The sequence below is a fragment of the Pongo abelii genome, chromosome 19 (genome assembly GCF_028885655.2).
Source record: "Pongo abelii isolate AG06213 chromosome 19, NHGRI_mPonAbe1-v2.0_pri, whole genome shotgun sequence".
Classification (NCBI taxonomy): Eukaryota; Metazoa; Chordata; class Mammalia; order Primates; family Hominidae; genus Pongo; species Pongo abelii.
In genome coordinates this window covers 7,256,404-7,275,344 of record NC_072004.2, presented here as the reverse complement: position 1 = coordinate 7,275,344, position 18,941 = coordinate 7,256,404, and the positions used below count along the sequence as shown (strand labels likewise).

Genomic DNA, 18,941 nt, shown 5'->3' with positions numbered 1-18,941 from the left:
CCTGGACCCGTGGCTGACCCTCTCACCCGAGCCCAGGCCTTGGCAGAGGCCACGCCTCTCACCTCACATGCCTCTGCTGAGCTAGCTGCCTACACCAGCCCACTGGGCCTCTGGCCTGTTTGACATCTGCCCCCATCAGCCCTTGTCCTTCCATTATAGAACGACACCAGGCTCCAGTCTCGGCATAGACACGGGTCCTGACGTTCATTTGCCAAAGAGACCCATTACCATGGCAACCAGACCCCAGCACCCACTCCCCCTTCCTCTCAGACCTCAGAGCTGGTCACTGAAAAGACCCCTCCTCCCTCGTCACTTCCCCAAGGCTTGTTTCTTTAGAGACCGCCCTCCCCACAACAGAGCAGGCACAACCAACAGTTAAACTTTTATATTTACAATATTCTTTTCATCTTTTGCCAGGTTTAAAAATGTGTACAGAGCCGCAAAGGGTTGGGGTAGGGATAAGGGATTGTCGGGATTGTTTTGGGGAGAGGAGCTGGGCATTGGAGTCCGTGGCTGAATCATGGGGTCCCCCAGCCCCCCTCCCATGCCCCAATTCTGAGGGCATCTGTCTACAGGGTGCAGGGCCCAGGTCTCTAGCATTTGGAGGGCATGGCTGTTTGGAGAGGAGCTAGACCAGGCAGGGGAAAGGATCAGAAAAGAACTAATTTTCCATGGATGGAGGTAGGAGGAGAAGGGACAGTCAAGAGGCAAAGTTCTGGGGACTCAAGACCAGGGATTCTGGATTTGGGTGTCAGTGGAAGACAGCACCCCAGCCCCTATTCAAGTTTGGCACTAACACCCCACAGAATGCCAGCAGATGAGGACTCTCCCCTCGTCCACTGTGTCCCTTAAGCCCTTCCAGCCATCATTCTTTTCCCAGAGGCTCAAGCCCAAGGCCCTCCGGGGAGACACCTCACACATCTCAAATTCTTCCTGCTGGTGTCTGCCCAAGCCCCGTCCCCACTGCCCCCTCCATCTGTTCCTCAGCACCGCTGACCTCATTCTCCCCAACTTGTCCGGTGAGACCTTTCTCCCCACTGCCTTCCCTCTGCCCTTCAAGGCTCTTTTCTTTCAGACAAGGAGGGGGCGCGGGTCAGAGGAGGGTGGTCAGCTGAGGAGAAGGCTGGTCTGACACTGAGATGGGGACAGCTTCAAAGAGGTGGACGGAGATGAAGGGGAACGGAGAACTGAGGCAGGGTGGGGGAAGACATGATGAGGAGAAGGGGCACAGGCGGGAGCCCCCTTACCTGCCACATCCCTCGCCCTGTATCCTGCTTTCCCTTAGTTTCTCCTGCCCTGCCTGGGACTGGGAAATTCTTGGCACATTTTTGGGGTCTTTCTGCTCAAATCCACCTACCCAGTTTGGCACGGATGAGCAATGCTCCGAGGCCTGGGGAAAAGGCTGTCCTCGGACCCCAGTGAGGGCTTTGGTCAAACATGCGTGGCCTCTGCGGGCAGCACGTTGCCACGCCCCCTCCCCCCAACTGGAGAGCAAGGGCCGGGCCTCCCTCGGGGTTTGTTCACCCTCCTCAGCTCCTGCCAACTAGAAGTCTGTGCTCACCTGCCACGTGAGGAGGAACTGAGTGCTGGGCCTGAGGCCTGGGGGAGGCAGGGAAGTGCTGGGAAGAGAGGGGCTGTCTGCCTGGGAAAACACACATCCACATGCAAGAACGTGTTTCCACTCAGAGAAATGCGTCCTGGACACGGGAAAATAAGCTTCCAGGCAGCACCGGGATGCGTGGACTCCTCCCTCCCCTGGCAGGAAATCTGTGTCTGTCCTCTCTGGAAGGTGAGGGCCTTCCCGGCAGAACGTGCTTCATCTGACTTGTGCCAAGGGGGGTGTGGTGGGGAACATGCTTCGCCTGGGTGGGGGCAGGGGAGGCAGGGGCGAGGGGGCTGTGATTTCCTCGCTGCTTCCCAGGCTCCATCCTCTGTGGTCTGGTGGCCAAGGGTCACTGTACGTGAACACACCACTTCCAGGGTCTCCAGGGGGAGGGAGAGGGGAGGAGGTGGGAGAAGGGATGGGGGAACAGGATTCTGGGGTACAAATCCCCACAGAAATTCTTTGAGGGGGCCAACATGTGTCCAGGGCGGCAAAAAAAAACCTCACCCTGCACATGGGAAAACACACCCCGTTGTGAGAAAGCACACCTCCACGCGGGAAAATACCACATTCCACACACCGAAGACTGGTGTCCCAAAGGAGGGGAGAAAACGCCCCCCAGTTGTTCAAAGGCCCAGGTCCAGAGAAGAGACTGGGCTTCTCTGCGTGGGAAAGACACGCATCGCAGGGAGGAATCCCATGTCCACCTTAGCGCTGCTGGATGGCGTGTGACGACTCCACAGGAGAAAAGCCAGTTGCCAAGTCCTCCTCCCTGCCTTCGGAGTGGCCGGGCCAGGGAGGGCCGGGGAGGAGGGCCTCCCCACCCGCCCCCTATACCCGAGTGGTGGAGTGGGGGTGGGGTAGCGTGTTGTTGTGGCTGGTAGCGGTGGGAGGGGGCGGGGGGAAGGGCCCGAAGGGATGAAGGGAGGGGGGCGGTGGGGGTGGCGGTGGCCCCAGGCCACTGGGCAGCAGGGTCAGGGCCCCGGGGGCCAAGAGAGGCACATCGTCCGGTGCCCGTCGCAGGGCCAGGGTGTAGTCGGGCGGGCAGGCAGGGCGCAGAGCCTCGGCAGGGTCCGCCCCGACGCCACCACCCCGCTTCAGCTGCAGCGACACCAGCTCCTCCTCTGGTGGCAGCTCACGGCCCGCAGCGGGGAGCAGGGGGCCCCCACCAGGCACTCCAGAGCCTGAGCCGCCAGGTGGGCTAAGCCGCCTGCACCGCAGCTCCTGCCGCCGGTCCCGCTTGTAGTAGAGGGCAGCAAAGGCCAGGATGTTGAGGAAGAGGAGGGAGGCACCCACGGCCACGGTGACGCTCAGCTCCGTGGAGTAGTCCCGCGAGTCCCCGGGGAAGCGGTCGTAGGCCCTCGGGCCGGGCTCGGGCTCGGGCTCGGGAGGCAGGGTGGCAGGCGGCGGGGGCCGGCGTGTGCCCGGGGCACCGGCGGGGGTACGAGGCGGCCAGCGCGTGGCGTAGGGAGGCAGGCGCGTGGTGGTGGTGAAGAGCTCCGTGTGCAGGTTGTGCAGGTGGGGCACGAGCTCCAGCCAGAAGGCCACCTTGTTGGCACGGTAGTTGTCACGCACGCGGGGCTTCAGGCCTATGTGCAGATACTGCTTCTCCTTGCTGTTGAATTTGCTCCACACCACCTCCTCGAAGCGATTGGGCTTGGTGTGGATGAACTTGGTATCCTGCGGCACCGGCTGGTTGGGGTCCCTGTGGGCACAGGAGGGCAGGGAAAGGAGGAGTGAGGGCAAGGTTCTGAAGGAGGGTGGGTGGCAGTGGGCAGGGAGGCAGACCGAGATGCAGAGAGACAGGGGGATGGCGAGAAAGCCAGAGAAAAAGTCACAGAGGCAGAGAGACACAGATGGATATGAAGAGACAGAGAAACTGCAGGAGACAAAGCCAGAGAAACAAATAGGGATGGAGACAGACTGCCGGAGACAGCCAGAAATGTGGGCAGAGGGGCAGGGACACACACAGAGATAGCCAGGGAGAAGCAGAAGCTGAGCCTGAATGAAACAGAGACAGGGTCAAAGACACGGGAGGGACAGCCAGAGACAGAGACACAGCCAGGCTGAAATCAGCCGGCAGCCAGAGACAGCGAAAAGTAAGCAGACAAAAGAGCAGCAGAGGGAAGTGGAGAGCTGTCAGTGGATTTTCAGAGAGACAGAGACAGACGTAAAGAGACACACAAACTCTTACGCACACTCAGACACACAGACCTGAGCAGTCAGCCAGAGGTGCAGAGCCCTAGGGGGGTCGGGCAGGAGGGATCAGGCAAGGAGGAGGGAGAGATGGATGCCAAGCCAAAGCCACTGAGTGGGCCCCCAACTCCCCAGAAAAGACAGCGGCTTCTCTGTCTGATACTGCTGAGTCTCCAATGCTCAACTCAGTGCCTGGCACAGAGGTGTCTGGATTGGTTTCACTCGAGCAAGAGGGCAGGCCAGAGTGAGTGCCTTAACAGAGGAACGGCGGCCCTGTGAAGGAGGGAGGGCCCCGCCCAGCCCCGCCCAGCCCCGCCCAGCCCCGCCCAGCCCCTCTGGCCCTCACCCAGTCTTGGCGAAGTTGGTCCAGTAGGTCATGACCACGGCACTGAGCATGACGTCATTCTTGGAGAAGTTGCAGGGGAAGAGGTCGGTGGCACCCACCATGGGCACGCCAAAGACATAGGGCAGTTCATCCCCGTGCGCCGCATCTGCCCACTCAGGCCGGCCCTCCGCCTGGCAGTGGTGGTAGAAGGTGTAAAAGTAGACGGGAGACTGGTAGTCGGCGTGCAGCTTGGCAGTGGCCACAGCTGGTGCCACCCATTGGTGGTCAGTAAAGAGCGCCAGCAGGGTTTTGCGGCGCATTTCGCCATTGTCCCGGTCGGCCCAGTCTGTGTACATAAACTTGATGGTCTCCCGAAGCACATCCTTGCCTTCCGGGTAGCCATACAGGTTGTCCACAAAGTTGGAGACAGTGAAGTCAAAGGCGCTGGCAGACACACCGTCCTCGCTCTCTGCAGAGTCCTCCACGAACTTGAGGCCCTCTCCCTGGTTGACGCCTATGAGCATGTCGTAGTTGAGGAATTCTCCCTGCTGCATGAGGATCTCAGGGTCATCGGGGACCACATCGCCATCCACTACGGGCCCAAAGGCGATGTGGTAGCTGGGGAGAAGGGGTCAGGGTCTCACCACCTGCTCACTGGCCTCCTCTCGGCCCGTGGCCTGCTAAGCCCACACGCAGATGCCTCCCTCTACCTGCAAGACCCTTCTTCCCTACTTGAAATCCTCCAGTGGGTCCTTTGGGAGATCTGGCCTCTCCGGAAGTCTTCCCAAAGCACTTCACGGCACCCTGTGCTCACCTGCTCTGTCTGAGCACCTCCACTGAAGGACGGCTTGCAAGAGGAGGCCACTTACTGGGGGCCTGAAGCCCATTTCTCCTTGCCAAATGGGATGCCCACAGGCACCTCTCACCTCAGCCTCCTTGGAACCAGCAAGGATAGTGAAGGCCTGGACCTAGCCCTCTCCCACCCCATACCGGGCAGGCTGCACGTCCTGGTCCACCAGCTCCCGGGAGGGCTTCCGGCGCAGACACTCCACAGCTTCAGCGCTGTCCTCTCGGTCACAGCCCACCTTGGCTGCCAGCAGCCGCGTGTACTTGAGCGGCTGGTAGTTGACAGACCAGCTGGAAATGGCGGTGCCACTCTGGGCGATGGCCTTCTGGAACAGCCCTGGCGGGACAGGCAGACCTCAGGCCAGGCTGTGAGTACCGGCCTGAAGGAGAGGGGGGAGCTGGCAGGGTTGGGAAGGGTGGAACAGGCTGGGACACTGCTGGTACCTTCTGAATGGTGGGAGAGGATCAGAAGGTTGACGCAGGAGGCCCCTGCCCCGGACCCAAAGATGGTGATACGCTCGGGGTCGCCCCCAAAGTGGGCGATGTTTTCACTGAGCCAGCGCAGGGCCTGGATCTGGTCCAGGAGCCCATAGTTGCCTTTTGCAGCCTGGTCCCCGGTGCTGAGAAAACCTGGGAGTAGAGAAGAAGAGGGCTCCCTGGAGGTGTCACAGCGCCCCTGCACCCTTTCTGGGCAGCTCAATCCAGCCCAGAAGCCATTCGACTGGATGTGGAGGAATCCTGCCCACCAGGCCCACCTCCCAGACTCCCCCGAGCCCCAGAGTTGGCTGCCCACCCTCACCGAGCACCCCAAGACGGTAGTTGAGCGTGGCTACAATGACGTTGCCGTAGGCGGCCAGGACTGAGCCATCGAACATGTTTCCGGTCCCCTCCATGTAGGAGCCGCCGTGGAGAAACAGCATCACAGGCTTCTTCCCAGGGTCACGGATATCTGTGTGGGGAGGGGATGGGCAGGTGGGCCAGGGGGTCAGGGACAAGGACACAGTCAGACCGGAAGCAGCACCGCCCAGCTCCCAGGCCTGCTGAGGACTGGCCTGGAGCTCAGGGGACATGTCACTCCCATCCCTGGGGGGCAAGACCGGATTCCCCTCCTCCCTCCCCAGCTAGCCCTGGCAGACGGTCCCTCCCCACCCTCTGCCAGCCTTCCCCGCAGCACTTCTCCAATGCAGACTTTCCAAGAAACCCCACAGAGGCTGGGGGTGGGCAGTGGCCCTCCTTAGGGCATCTGCTGGATCCAGGGAACCCCCAGCACCCCCGCACACAGCACATCTCCCTCCTGTCCCTGGGAAGAGCAAGCTCCCGAGGCTAGAACTGGAGCTGGAGCTGCTGGGAGGGTCCTGGCGTCTCCTCCGACTCAGGCCTTGGGCCTCCACTCCACATGGTACCCTGGTCGGTGGGTGAGGGGTGCCAGGCCTGGGGTCCCTGGTCTGTGGGTGAGGGGTGCCAGGCCTAGGGTCCCTGGGGCTTGGTCTCCTCCCCGCCCTAATTCCTTTCTAGGTCACCTCCCCAGTCACCATGGCAACCCCCAGCCTAATTACTGTGGCAGGAGGAGGAAGAGCCTGCTTAATGAAGCCAGGGTGCAGCTTAGTTTTGGACACCCCCAAACTGGCCTGAGCCCTGGGTTCTGCACTGGACTCCTTCCCGCCATACCCCCAGAGGATCCCCTGATCACTGCCAAATGTGATCAGGCCCTTGAGCTGCTCCAGATTGGACTGAAGGGTGACTAATTCCAGAGGAGGTGGGAGTCTGAGAGTGCTTGCCAGGGTCCCCGAGGCTACAGTATCCTCCCCTGCAGCTCCCCATGATTCAGCCACAGTGCTAGGGCTGGGGTCACCCCTGGCCCACAGGCCCTCCCTGCTAGCCTGGACACTCAGCAAACCAAAGCCAGGCCTGGGCCTCCACAGCTGGTCCCCAGCGTCTCTGCCCACCTCCCTCATCCTGGTAGAAACATCCCTCCTGCCAGAAGGTCAACCTGCAGGTCACTAAGACATTCTCCTTGACCTCACAGACAGCTTCCTGCCTCCCATCCCTAAGACCCCCTGTGCAGCCCCCATGCTCCTGACTGCTTCCGCCAGAGCTTCCAGGTGGGAAGCACCCTCGCTGGGTTCTCCTCAAATCCTGTCCTCTCCTTTGCTCCTGAATCTCAAGTGACCTCCCAGCACTTTCAGGCCGGAATCTCCTTCCCTCCAAGGTCCTGTCCTAACTGTCCTCAGTTCTCCCATCCTCACCCCACCCCTCTCCCAGTGTGAGGGGAGGAGGGGTCAGAAAGGGAAGGAGCAGGAAGAGGGGCTGGGGCGACAAGAATTCAAAACCAACAACAAAAACAGGATCAAGAAAGAAGAAAGAAAGAAAGAAAAAAACAACCAAAAAGCAAGAAGCTCTTGGGGCAGATTCAACAAGAAAAGAAAAAACAAAAAGATCCATTTTGGAAAAAAAGAAAAAAAGAAAAAAATTCTTTGCATTTTTTTTTTCAAAATTTTGTGGTGAAACTTCAAGATATTGGGCCCTGTTTTAAAAAATTGTCAAATTCTTTAATTCACTTCGAATGTTTGCGTTTTCTGTGTCTGACAGGCTTTTGGAAATTGCGACAGGCTTCTGATGTTTCAGTGGTGTCATCAATTTGCCAACTTTTAAATGTTTTTTGAACTGTTGTTTTGCTCCAATTTCAAATTGTTTTTTTCAAATGTTACATTTCACAAGTTTCAAAACCGTCCAGATTTCTTTCAAATTCTAAACATTGTAACCAATTCTTTTGAATTTTATTTTTCTGACATTCCAATTTCTTTTTGTTTTTCGGCTTATTTTCACCATGTTTAGCTTTTCTGGCAGGTTTTCTACTGGGTCCAACATTGTTCAAATTTCGTTTGAAGTTTTCATAATTCTTTTTTCCAATTATTAAACATTTTTCTTTTCTTTTCTTTTTCATTTTAGTTGGGAGAACGACTGAGGGGCCTTGAGGGCTGCGGGGACATTTAGTGAGGGGCAGGGCCGTGGACGTCCTCTCATAAGCAACCACATGCAGCAGCGGGATTTTTAAATCTACCTGTGTCTGGCGGATTGAGCGTCGCCTCGTCACGTTTTTTTGTGAGCGGACCTAAGACCGGGAACACAAAACAGAGAAAAAAGGACAATTTTGTGGGGAAAGATGGGGGTCGGGGGGAGGTGGTGGATGGGGAGGGGAGGAGAGAAAGCAGAAAAGGGGAGGGTGGGGGAGGCAGAAAAAATAAGCCAAAAAAAGCAAAATTTGTTTGCAAGAAAAAGAAACCAAGAAAAGAGAAAAACGTTTCTACAACCCAATTTTGTTCCCCTCCCCGGAAAAAGTCATGCCCCAAAGAAAAGGCTGGTTTTGGGGGGGTGGGGTGCCTGAGTGGGCTGAGGCCTGTCTTAAGACATATCGACTTGGCTGGAAAGGTTTTGGCTTGTCGATGTGTTTGCTAATTGCTGGAAATGAAACAGTGTTAGAGGTGGGGTGGGAGGGGAGGGGAAGCCCACCCAGAGCCCCTGGGAGCCCAAGGCCAGCTTGCCACCCAGGCCACCTCTCAGAAGGCCCCCTTCAGGGCCAGCGAAGCACCTGCCTGCTGCCCCCCACAAGGCTGTAGGGAGGAGAGACTGCAGCAGTAAAGACTCTGCTTCCGTCTGGACCACTCTGCAGGGCAGCGAGCAGGACAGGGTTGGGGGGCAGCCTGCCCCGCAGCTCAGCCCCAGAAGCCTTCTGCTCCCCACAGGAGGGCTATGGGAAGGTGAGCTGGGGCTGCCCGCCCGCTACCCAGCCTCACCACCAGCACTTCTCATCTATCCGCACTCACAGGCCTGGCTTCTCACCCCAGCTCCCCAGTGTGGGCAAAGCAGGGAAGGGGGTCATCAGGTCTTGCCCTCCGCTCCAGCTCAACCCTCCGCACTCCCCCCAACCTCGTCCCTTACCCAGGCTTCCTCTCCTCCCCGCAAAACGGTGAATTTCCCACCAGGGCCACCAGCCACCGCCTCCCCTGCCCCTGCTCCACTGCCAAAAAGCACCCCTTCCCCAACGGCCGAGTGGGTGGTTCAGTCCACAGATAGGGAATGAGGAACACAGTGCCCTGAGCCAGCCTGGCACACAGGTGCCAGCAGGTACCGGGAGCACCAGGTTCGCCCAGTGTCAGGGCTTCTTCCAGATTACGGGGTTGGTCAGGGGCGAGCTGGAGCCCAGAGGCCTGGGGGTTCCCCGAGGCTGATTGGTTTTTCCTCAATGGCACAGGGACTGGCACGTGGGTCAAGGCCAAGGATGGGTCAGGGCCAAGGCAAGCTCTGGAACGCGTCTCCTAAGTGGCAGTGATGGCCCCATGGGGACCCGCTGGGAACAGGGCCTCTTCTTTGTGAGAGGATGGGGTGGGGACAAAGTCAGCAGGGCATGTGTGCACGTGAGTCTATGAAGGGCGTGTGTGTGTGCACGCCTGAGTCAACCTCTTCTTCCCAGAGCTGGTGTGAAGATTCAGTGAGATCACCTGAATGTGTCAGGCCCCAGGCAGGTCTGCAATCAGCAGTGGCTAAAAATACAGAAGGTGTGGGCAAGGGTGGTGTGGGGGCAGGGGTAGACAACTGTGTGGAGGTGTTGGGGTGGACGGTCCATTGGTGGCAAGTGCTGGGTGGATGTTTCACATGGAGGGTGACGAGACAGCACCCATGAGGGGGCCCTGGGGTGTGCAGAGCCTGTGTGAGAGTCGGGAGTGCTGTGATGGGCAGCCCACATGGAGGTGCTGAGGTGAAGGACTCATGATGGGGCAGGCGCTGGGATGGCAGAGGAGTGTGGCGTGCACAGCTCTCCTGTGGAGGGCGTTGTACTGGGGGGCACGTGGGGCATGTACTGGGATAAATGGCTTATGGGGAACTAGGGTGCTTCAAATTTGAATAGGATTAGAGTAGATGACGCTCTGTGCATTGTGCGTATGGGTTGTGGGGAGGCGTGGTTTATATGGAGAGGGGTATGGCTGGGATGGGGGATACAGGGTGAATGGTCCATTTGGAAGGTATTGGGATGGACATGGGTGGGTGGAGGTGCATGAGATGTTCCGTGCTTGGTAGGGGGGGATTCCGAGTGCAGGGGGCATGGTGTTGGAGTACTTGTTCGGTGAGTAGGGTGCAAGCTTGCCGGATGTGTTTTCACCACCTGAGGTCCGGTGCAGATAATCTCTAGGTAGGAGTGGGGTAAACGATGATTGAGGAGTGTTGGGGATGTTGGGGACTGTGGTGTGAGGGGCCTGCTGAGCACACAGCCCAGGTGCGCAGGTTACTGGATGTGTGGATGTTCTTAAGGCACGTGATCTATATCCAGGGATGCTGGGGAGCACAGGTGTGTGTGGGTGACACGGTACACAGTTTCAGAGATGTACTGGGGGTGTGTGTGACATGAAAGTATTGGGAATTGTGATTGTGGGGTGCTGGAGCGCAAGGTCAGTGTATAGGTTGGTTGGGTGATGATGTAAGTGTGGAGTAGTTGGGATTTGCAGTCTGTTTTGGGACTTCAGCACATGCCGTGGAGGTGCTGGGTGTGTACAGGGTACATTAGGAGCTGCTGGGTACCAGGCCTATGTGTAAGGTTGCTGGAACATGGACAGTGGGAAGCGTGGTGGCAGCGGATGGTCTCCACGCAGATGCTGCCATGTTTTGGAGTGGTGAGATGGGTGTCAGAAGAGCCATGTGGGGTTGGGGGGGTGTTTGTGAGGCTGGTCTGCTGCGATGGCTGGAATCCACCTATTGCACCCTGTTCAGACTCTGAAAGGTGTTCTGATTAGTCTTGGAGTGCTGAGGATGGAGGGTGGAGAACTGTCCAGAAGGAATGTGCCAGGCGCTATGAGCAGTCCTGTAGTGAACAAGAGTTCATTAAGAACAGAAGTTCAAGAGCCCCAGGGAAGATGGGTGGGCTGTCCTGTGAGTGGAGGGGTCCTCAGCAAGGAGCTTCCCCGATCCTTCAGGGGCGTACAGGGATCAAGGGAGAAGAGAAGGACATCGGTACCACTGCCAAGGTGCTCAGCTCGGCAAGGCGCTCAGCCCGGCAAGGGGCTCAGCTCAGGCAAGGGACTCAGCTCGGCAAGGGGCTCTGGACATGATGTGATAGATGGAAGGCAGCCCTCGCCGGCCAGGGGGAGCGCGAGAGCCTGCGTTGTCCTTGAGGTGCAGATGTAGCTAACCTGGGTATTCTGCCAGGAACAAGCCCAGGTCTGGCGGCGGGAGGTGAGGCAAGGTTGGAGTGGGTGTCTGAGCAGAGGATGGATCACCTGATTCCCCTTCCGTGGCCAGGTTGAGATTAGCTGGCAGACTGTGCCTCTTTGGGGAGAGAGTGGGTGAGCCTAGTCCAGTGCCTGCCATCCCTACCATGGCCCCCCATGGGCATAAAGAACTTATGGAACGGCTGTCTGCAGGGTGTGCGCCTGGGACTGCCTGGAGGCACCCTTACAATCCTCAGGGGGCACGTAGAGGTTGCAGGGACACTCTGTCCCTCACTGCCCCCACAAAGGCCCAGCTCTGAGCCCGAGAGCGGTGCCAGTGCCTGAGGGTCTGCATGTGCGTTTGTGGGCTGTGTCCACGGGGTGCCCGGCTTTGTGCCCGCGCCCTTACCGTCCTCGGTGGGCACGTAGAGGTTGAGGTACAGGCAGTCCTCGCTCTGGTTCTGCACGTAGGTGGCGGCCGCCTCCAAGTTGTCGGTGAACCACACAGGCAGCATGATGGCGGGCAGCGCCCCGTGCAGGTTCTGCGGGCAGGCGGGCGGCAGGGTGGTGGCGTTGCGCACGCCGGGCCACGAGGCGGGCGCCTCAGGCGGCTGGAAGCGGCGGGCGCCCAGGGGCGGCGTGGCGTAGGGCACGCCCAAGAACTGCACGACGGGGCCCAGGATCTCGTTGTTGAGCTCGCGCCGCACACCGCGCACTCGCCCGTAGGCCGTGTTCACCACCGGGAAGCGCTCCTCCCCGAGGCTGCCGAGGCCCAGGCTGGGGCCGCCCGGGGCGCCGCCGCCGCCGGGACCCCCTCCCCCGCGTTGAGCCCCCGCCAGCCCCACCAGACACAGCGCCAGGAGCCACATGCTGATCGGGGGACCCCCCCTCCCTCCCCGGGACCCCCCCCCTCGGAGAGAGAGAGAAGGGGGGGGAGAGGGAGGGAGGCCCCCCTCGCCCCAGGAGGGAGGAGGGGGTGGGGGAAAGGAGGGAGGAGGGGCTTGGGGAGGGACCTGGGTTAGACTGGACAGAGAAGGGGTCTGTTCCTCTCCATGGAGGGGGCACGGGGTGGGGAAGGGGAAGGAAATGGGAGAAGGTGAAGGCAGGCCCGACCTGCGGGAGGTGGAGCCAGAGGGGCAGGGCGGCAGGATACAGACAGACGGACAGACAGAAAAATACAGAGGTGGAAGAAGGCAAGGGAAATTGGATGGGCAGACAGAAAGGAATGGGGAAACAGAAGAGACAAGTGGTTAGTGACCTGGAATTCAGACCAAGTTGCCCCCTTCTCCCACCCACAGGCCCCCTGATACCTCCCCACTCCCACCTAGCAGCCCTTCTCCCCTCAGCAGACGCCTAGGCTGGGGGTGGGGCCCAGATGTGGTTCAAGTCCAGGACCCAGCCAGAGGAGAGGCGGGTCAGCTCTCCAGACCCAGCATGCTCCCTTCCAGCTGATGTATCCCTCCCAGGCAGGTTCTCCTCAGGGACTCAGGAGTCCCAGTTCCCACCTCCCTGGGAGGGAATGAGGTAGACAAGGAAGAGAAAATAAAAATACCAAGTCATTAATTAGCTGGAAGTGGCAGGTTTGTTTATACGTGTTAATTACTCCTGAGCTGTAATTTCATGGGGCTGAACCCCCACCCCAGGCCAGACTCAGGCCTTTCTTGGGACTGCACAAACCCAGCACCTTATCCCCACTTCAACACACCATTCGCTAAGGATTTGTGCTGCCCGCGACCCCTCTCTCCCCACTCTCCATTTCCTCTGTCAGAAGCTGGGGTACCTTGAGGCTGGGGTTAGAGTAGGGAGGGGACGCTGGAGGGGCAAATCCAGGGACAGATGCGTGATCCTGCAGCCGGTTGCCGGGTGACGGGATGCTGCCCCGCAATGTTACCTCGGCAACGGGCTGCAGCTTTAACCCTGGAGGGGGGTTCTGGAGGAAGACGGGAAGGGGCTGGCTTGGTTTGGGGGTCCATTCAGGGCATGAAGGGGAGGGCAAAGGCGTGAGTCAGAATGCAAGAGTTCCCCCCAACCTTAACATAGAGGAAGAAGTATATATGTTTGAGAGGAAGGGGAGATTGGGGGCACCAAGAACGCTAAAAGCCCTGTCTGTTGGCCAGTCAGAGCCTAGCCTTAGTGACCAGGCCTCTGGCTTGGGAGAGGGGGTGCTGAGGTGGGCTTGAGGAGACATCACAGGAGCCTACTGACTGCCCCCCTCCAGCAATTTCAAGCAACCTTGGACCCCACCACCTCTTCATCTTTGCAAGCCATTGTGACCCATGTCCTAGGGGCAACACTTAGCTTTCTTCTCTTCCCATCCCGACCCATCCATTCACCTACCCTTCCCCTTGCCACCCCCCCTACAGTTGCTGCTCTGATGCCTGGGTGCTCAGGGCAGCAGGAGCCAGCCAAGGGAGAAGATCAGAGCGGAGGGGCAGACACCCAGGTCGTTTCGGCAAGCCCCCCCCCCGCCCCCCCCGCCCCCCCCACCAGCCGCCAGAGCTGTTTGCTGACGCGGGGTTTTCAGAGCCAGGCGCCAGCCCGCGGGTGGCTCTCTGCAGGTGTCAATTTATTCCAGAGATGAGGACACAGGAATCCTTACCACACACACCCAGTCATGCCCCCTGCCTTTCAGCTTCTCTAAGGCTCCTCTATTCCCGCATCACCTGGAGGTGGCTCGGGGCTGATTCCCCCAGGATCTCCTTTTCCTGTGCCAGACTGGGCTCAGCTACCATGGCCTTGCTGCCCCCTCCCCCTCCCCACAACAAGATCTGCCTCAGTCACCCTCTCCTCTTGAGGGTACTCTGGGTCCCTGGCCTCCTCCCACCAGCCAGCTCCGCTCCCTCCTTCCCTCCCACTGGAGGCCCCCCCATCTCTCTCCTCTCCGTAGTGCTCCCTGGGAGCATCTTTCCTGGGCCTCTTCCAGCTTGCTCCAGCTCTTGCCTTCAGTCTCTCACCCTCGGTCTTTTTACATCTTTCTCTTCTGTATCTCTCTCCTTGGTGTTTCTCATTTCTTTCTCTCTCCTCCAAATGCCTTCCTCAAATTTCCCCCTTAAGCCTTCTGTCTCTCTCTCCTGTCTTTCCCCATCACTGTCTCCCCCATTTTCTCTCCCCATCTCTGTCTGCCACATCTTGCTCCCTCCTCCTTCTCCCCATCCCTCTGCCTTCTCTCTCCATTCCTGCCCAGGCCTGATTCCCCCAGCCGGGGAGAGTTGAGGGACGGGGGCTCAGGCCGCAGGCCCCCCCTTCCTGCAGTGGTGAAAATGGCTTGGCCGGGAAGGGGAGAAGGAGGGGGAGGGGGAGATGGGAACACACGGGGTCTGTGGGCCCATTCAAAGGATCATTCATGGACTGAAGAGAGGCAGAGACAAAGAGACCAAGACGCAGAGACACGGCGAGAGCATCCCTAGGCGGAGACACGCAGACAGAGCAGGCTGGGGGAAACCAGGCGCAGGGAGGAAGATGGGGAGAGGGAGACCCCAGTGGACCGCCACGCATCCACCTCCACCGACCCGGCTTAGGTCCTACCTGGCTCAGCCCTGGGGCCGTGGTGCCTCCATCCAGGGCTCCGAGTGGGGGGCGAACGGCCTTCGGGAGGGGGCGGCGGCCTCTGAGCCCCCGCGGCCCCGCAGGCCCAGCCCCCGCCCGCAGCGCCTCACCCGGCGGGGGAGGGGGATCGCCCCAGCCCCAGGGGGCGGGGCCGGGATCCAGTCGATCCCCGGGAAAAGGAGAGCTAGGGGATGGGATCAGGAGGAGCCCGAGAACAGGGAACCCCGCAGTAGGGACGATAGAGAAAGGAGGGGGCAACGGGACAGGACTAGATTGAGGATCCGCTGGTTCCGTGGGCCGGCTTCGAGGGACCAGAAGGCGGTCCAGGCGGAAGATCCTAAGGATCGGGTGCTGGAGGAGGAGTCCACCTTAATCCCCAGGGGCCCGGGGCCCGGGAGCGCAGGATCCGCGGTGCAGGGGCAGGGATCCAGCCGGAATCCTCGGGGATGGGGAGGGATCTAGTCGATCCCGAGGGCGGGCGGGAGGGGGAGGTCCGGGGAGTCAGAGGAGGGCGGGAGCCGAGTCCAGAGCCCCGGGGCGGGGGTCAGCGCGGATCCTAGGAGGGAAGGCGGGGGTGAGGGGAGGCTTCGAGGGACGCTCAGCAGCCGGGAGGCCCGGACTCCTGGCTCCGCGCGCCAGGGCCCGCCCGCCCCGCGTCCATCCCAGCCCGAGAGTGATGATCCGCCGGCGGAGCAGCCGCAGCAGCCCCGCGCGTCACCGCGCGGCCGCCTCCCCCGCCCCCTGCCGAGAGAGCGGCGCACACCCCCCGCTCGCACCCGCCTGCCCGCCCGCCCTCCGGAGAGTGGGGGGATTGGAGATGGTGGGAAGAGGCGGGAGTGGACAGACGGACAGATGGACGTAGCTGGCCAGGGCAGGGTGGGTACATTCCCCCGGATCTCCCACCCTCGGGGCTCTCGCGGTCTCGGGGGGCTAGGGGGGGAGAAAATCTTAACTACAGGGGGCGGGGCATCATACAAAGAAGGCGGAGCCTTCAGACATGGGGGAGGAGCCATTTGTGCAGTGGGCGGGGTTTACTGGCAATAGGTGGGGCTTTGCTATCTTTGGAGCCGCCTCTTTTTGGTAGTGGGTTTGATTTGAAGCTGAAAAGGAGGAGCCTGTGGGAAAAGGGGCGGAACTTTGAGAGAAGACCGGGATCTTTGGAAATTGGCCGGAGCGTGGGGGTGGGGGGGTTCGAAGAGGCGATCAACTTGGAAAGTGGGCCAATCCGTGACGCAAATCCCCTAGTCCCGCCCTCAACCCCGCCCCCCACTGCTTAGCTGCTCTGCTCCTAATTGGTGCTGGTTTCTCCGCCCGCCAGACGTCTTCGCCACTCTGCAGCGGTTTTACAAAGGCGGGTGAAGAGCTCATGCTGAAATGAACACGGCCCGGATTGGGCGCCTGTGAACCTTATTTGCGGCCGGGATTGGCTGGCCTCTTGGGTGGCCTAGGCGGTGTTGGTCCGGTGCGTCCTGTTCTACAGTTATGGCCGGGCCAGCTGCAGCTTTCCGCCGCTTGGGCGCCTTGTCCGGAGCTGCGGCCTTAGGCTTTGCCTCCTACGGGGCGCACGGTCAGGGGGCTGGGGACGAAGCTGGGACTGTGCTTGGGGCGTCCTCTGGGGTCTGCTGCAAGGGCGTAACCTATGGGAAGTGCTCGGCCTCCCGTTTATCAGACCGTCCGCGGACCCCTAAACCTTTTAAAGTCCCCCAGCTGGGTCCAATTGGTTCCCAGTACTGCCCGAGCGTGTTCCCACCAATCGGAAGCTTCCGGGGGGGGGGAGGTGCCCTTCTCGCCAATGTCCACCTGAGTCCCCCCGGATTGGGGGCTGTCAGGGCTGGCACTAGGACCGCTAACCTTTGCTTCTTTTCTCCACAGGCGCCCAATTCCCAGATGCCTACGGGAAGGAGGTGAAGTAACTGCGCTGGGGCTCCCTGACTCGTGGGGTCTACGAAGGCACAAAGTCTGGGGTCCCTGGGGAAAGTGGGCGGGGAGAGGGTGGGGCGAGCCTCGGATCTCTGGAGCAGCAAAGGCCAAAGGCTCTGTAAGCCAAAGGCCTGGGGTCAAGCTGGGACTTCAAGAGTGGGGTGGGGGAAGGAACTTTGGTCCCTTGTGTCATCAGGGGATCTCAGGACCTGTATTGCCTACGATATCCCTTCGTTTCTCTTTTTCTTACAGCTGTTTGACAAGGCCAACAAACACCACTTCTTACACAGCCTGGCCCTGTTAGGGGTGCCCCATTGCAGAAAGCCACTCTGGGTAATCTTTCCCTGCGCCTAACCCTGACCAAGCCCCACACACTCCCTCTCAGCCTGCCCTGTTCTTAACAATCCTGTTTTCTGTGCTGTGTCTCCTTCAGGCTGGGTTATTGCTAGCTTCCGGAACGACCTTATTCTGCACCAGCTTTTACTACCAGGCTCTGAGTGGAGATCCCAGCATCCAGACTTTGGCCCCTGCAGGAGGGACCCTGCTACTATTGGGCTGGCTTGCCTTGGCTCTTTGAGCTCCCTTTTGCTTAATTACTGGGTTTTCTGGGCAGTTTTTTTTTTTAAAAGAGTTGGAGTAAGAAGAGGATTAAAAAGGAAAGGCAAATAAACTTTGGAGTCTTTGTTCATCTAACCTCTTGGAGGAGGAAGGGTGGGGATTCAACCTCTGAACTCCCTCCATTTCCTAAGACTTAATCAGTGAGCCTTAGGTCTGGGGATTCTGGTCACTTCAAGTTAACTTATTATAATGTTCTTACCCTGGTGGGCATCAAAGTCATAAAGAATGCTTGAAATAACGCAGATTCCTACTGAAGCACTCTTTCAGGCCTGAGAATCTGTATTTTAATAAGCTCATCTTGTGGTTCTGATGCATACTAGGTTTTTAATTTTATTATTATTATTATTATTATTTTGAGATGGAGTCTTGCTCTGTCGCCCAGGCTGGAGTGCAGTGGCGTGACCTCGGCTCACTGCAACCTCTGCCTCCCAGGTTCAAGCGATTCTCTTGCCTCGGCCTCCTGAATAGCTGGGATTACAGGCGCCCGCCACCATGCCCAACTAATTTTTTGTATTTTTAGTAGACACGGGGTTTTGCCATGTTGGCAAGGCTGATTTTGAACTCCCGACCTCAGGTGATCCGCCTGCCTTGGCCTCCCAAAGTGCTGTGATTACAGGTATCGGCCACCGCGCCCGGCCTGTTTTTATTTTTATTTTTAGTTTTTTGAGACAGAGTTTCACTCTGTTGCCCAGGCTGGAGTGCAGTGGTGCGATTTTGGCTCACTGCCACCTCCACCTCCTGAGTTCAAGTGATTCTCCTGCCTCAGCCTCCCAAGTAGCTGAGATTATAGGTACATGCCACCACGCCTGGCTAATTTTTGTATTTTTAGTAGAGATGGGGTTTCACCATATTGGCGAAGCTGGTCTTGAACTCCTGACCTCAAGCAATTCACCCGCCTCCCAAAGTACTGGGATTTAAAAAAATTACTATAGGGTCGTGGTTTTCAGCCCTGTTATTATCAGCACCCACTTACTCTAAAAGTGAGGATTAAGGCAAGGCAGGATAGGAGTGTCATTAGTTACAAAATACTTTGGAGTTCAAAGCAGGGACAGATCATGTATTAGGGATCAGAAAATGTGTCACAATGCTTGAGATGATACTTAAAGGAGCTCTATTGTGTGGAAGAAACAATGAACAAAGAACAAGATGGAGAGGGGAAGGATTTGGAGCAGCAGGAGTCTTCAGTGTGGGCTGAGTTTGAGTTAGGTAGGAAAGGAGTGAGAAAAGGTGGCAGGGCAGGCCGGAGTGGCAGTCACAGCATGTAGAGAACTGGAAGATATTTAGTGGGGACAGTATTTATTTATTTATTGTGATGCAGTCTTGCTCTGTTACCCAGGCAGGAGTGCAGTGGCATGACCTCAGCTCACTGCAACCTCCGCCTCCTGGGCTCAAGTGATTCTCCTGCCTCAGCCTCCCGAGTAGCTGGGATTACAGGCGTCCGCGACCACGCCCGGCTAATTTTTGTATTTTTAGTAGAGATGGGGTTTTGCCATGTTGGCCAGGCTGGTCTCAAACTCCTGACTTCAAGTGATCCACCTGCCTCAGCCTCCCAAAGTGCTGGGATTACAGGTGTGAGCCACTGCTCCTGGCAGGGACAGTATTTATTAAACCAGTGTTGATCATGCGTCAGACACGTTACAAGGAAGATCAACCGTGAATGAGACAGATATCCCCTCCCTCAAGGAGT

At 58.6% G+C, this 18,941-nt stretch overlaps 2 protein-coding genes across 6 annotated transcripts; one reads left to right on the top strand and one right to left on the bottom strand.

Moving 5' to 3' along the window:
* Positions 1 to 370: 370 nt before the first annotated feature.
* On the bottom strand, positions 371 to 15,440 carry NLGN2 (neuroligin 2). Of its 5 annotated transcripts, none has more exons than XM_054536154.2 (8): positions 14,696 to 15,440; positions 11,580 to 12,283; positions 8,032 to 8,082; positions 5,770 to 5,919; positions 5,415 to 5,600; positions 5,115 to 5,307; positions 4,146 to 4,742; positions 371 to 3,308 (listed from the first exon to the last, which is right to left on the bottom strand). In XM_054536154.2, the coding sequence occupies exons 2-8, from the start codon at positions 12,037 to 12,039 to the stop codon at positions 2,435 to 2,437; spliced, it is 2,511 nt and encodes an 836-aa protein (XP_054392129.2). In that variant the 5' UTR covers positions 12,040 to 12,283; positions 14,696 to 15,440; the 3' UTR covers positions 371 to 2,434. The 5 variants fall into 5 exon arrangements, with proteins under 5 accessions (XP_054392129.2, XP_054392132.2, XP_054392131.2 ...); XM_054536157.2 differs by having other exon boundaries at positions 11,580 to 11,712; XM_054536156.2 differs by lacking the exon at positions 8,032 to 8,082.
* Positions 15,441 to 16,124: 684 nt separating this feature from the next.
* TMEM256 (transmembrane protein 256) lies at positions 16,125 to 17,306 on the top strand. The gene is made up of 4 exons (XM_024234873.3): positions 16,125 to 16,283; positions 16,589 to 16,620; positions 16,889 to 16,969; positions 17,070 to 17,306. Exons 1-4 carry the CDS (start codon positions 16,199 to 16,201, stop codon positions 17,211 to 17,213), a joined length of 342 nt encoding a protein of 113 aa, XP_024090641.1. The 5' UTR covers positions 16,125 to 16,198; the 3' UTR covers positions 17,214 to 17,306.
* Positions 17,307 to 18,941: the final 1,635 nt, after the last annotated feature.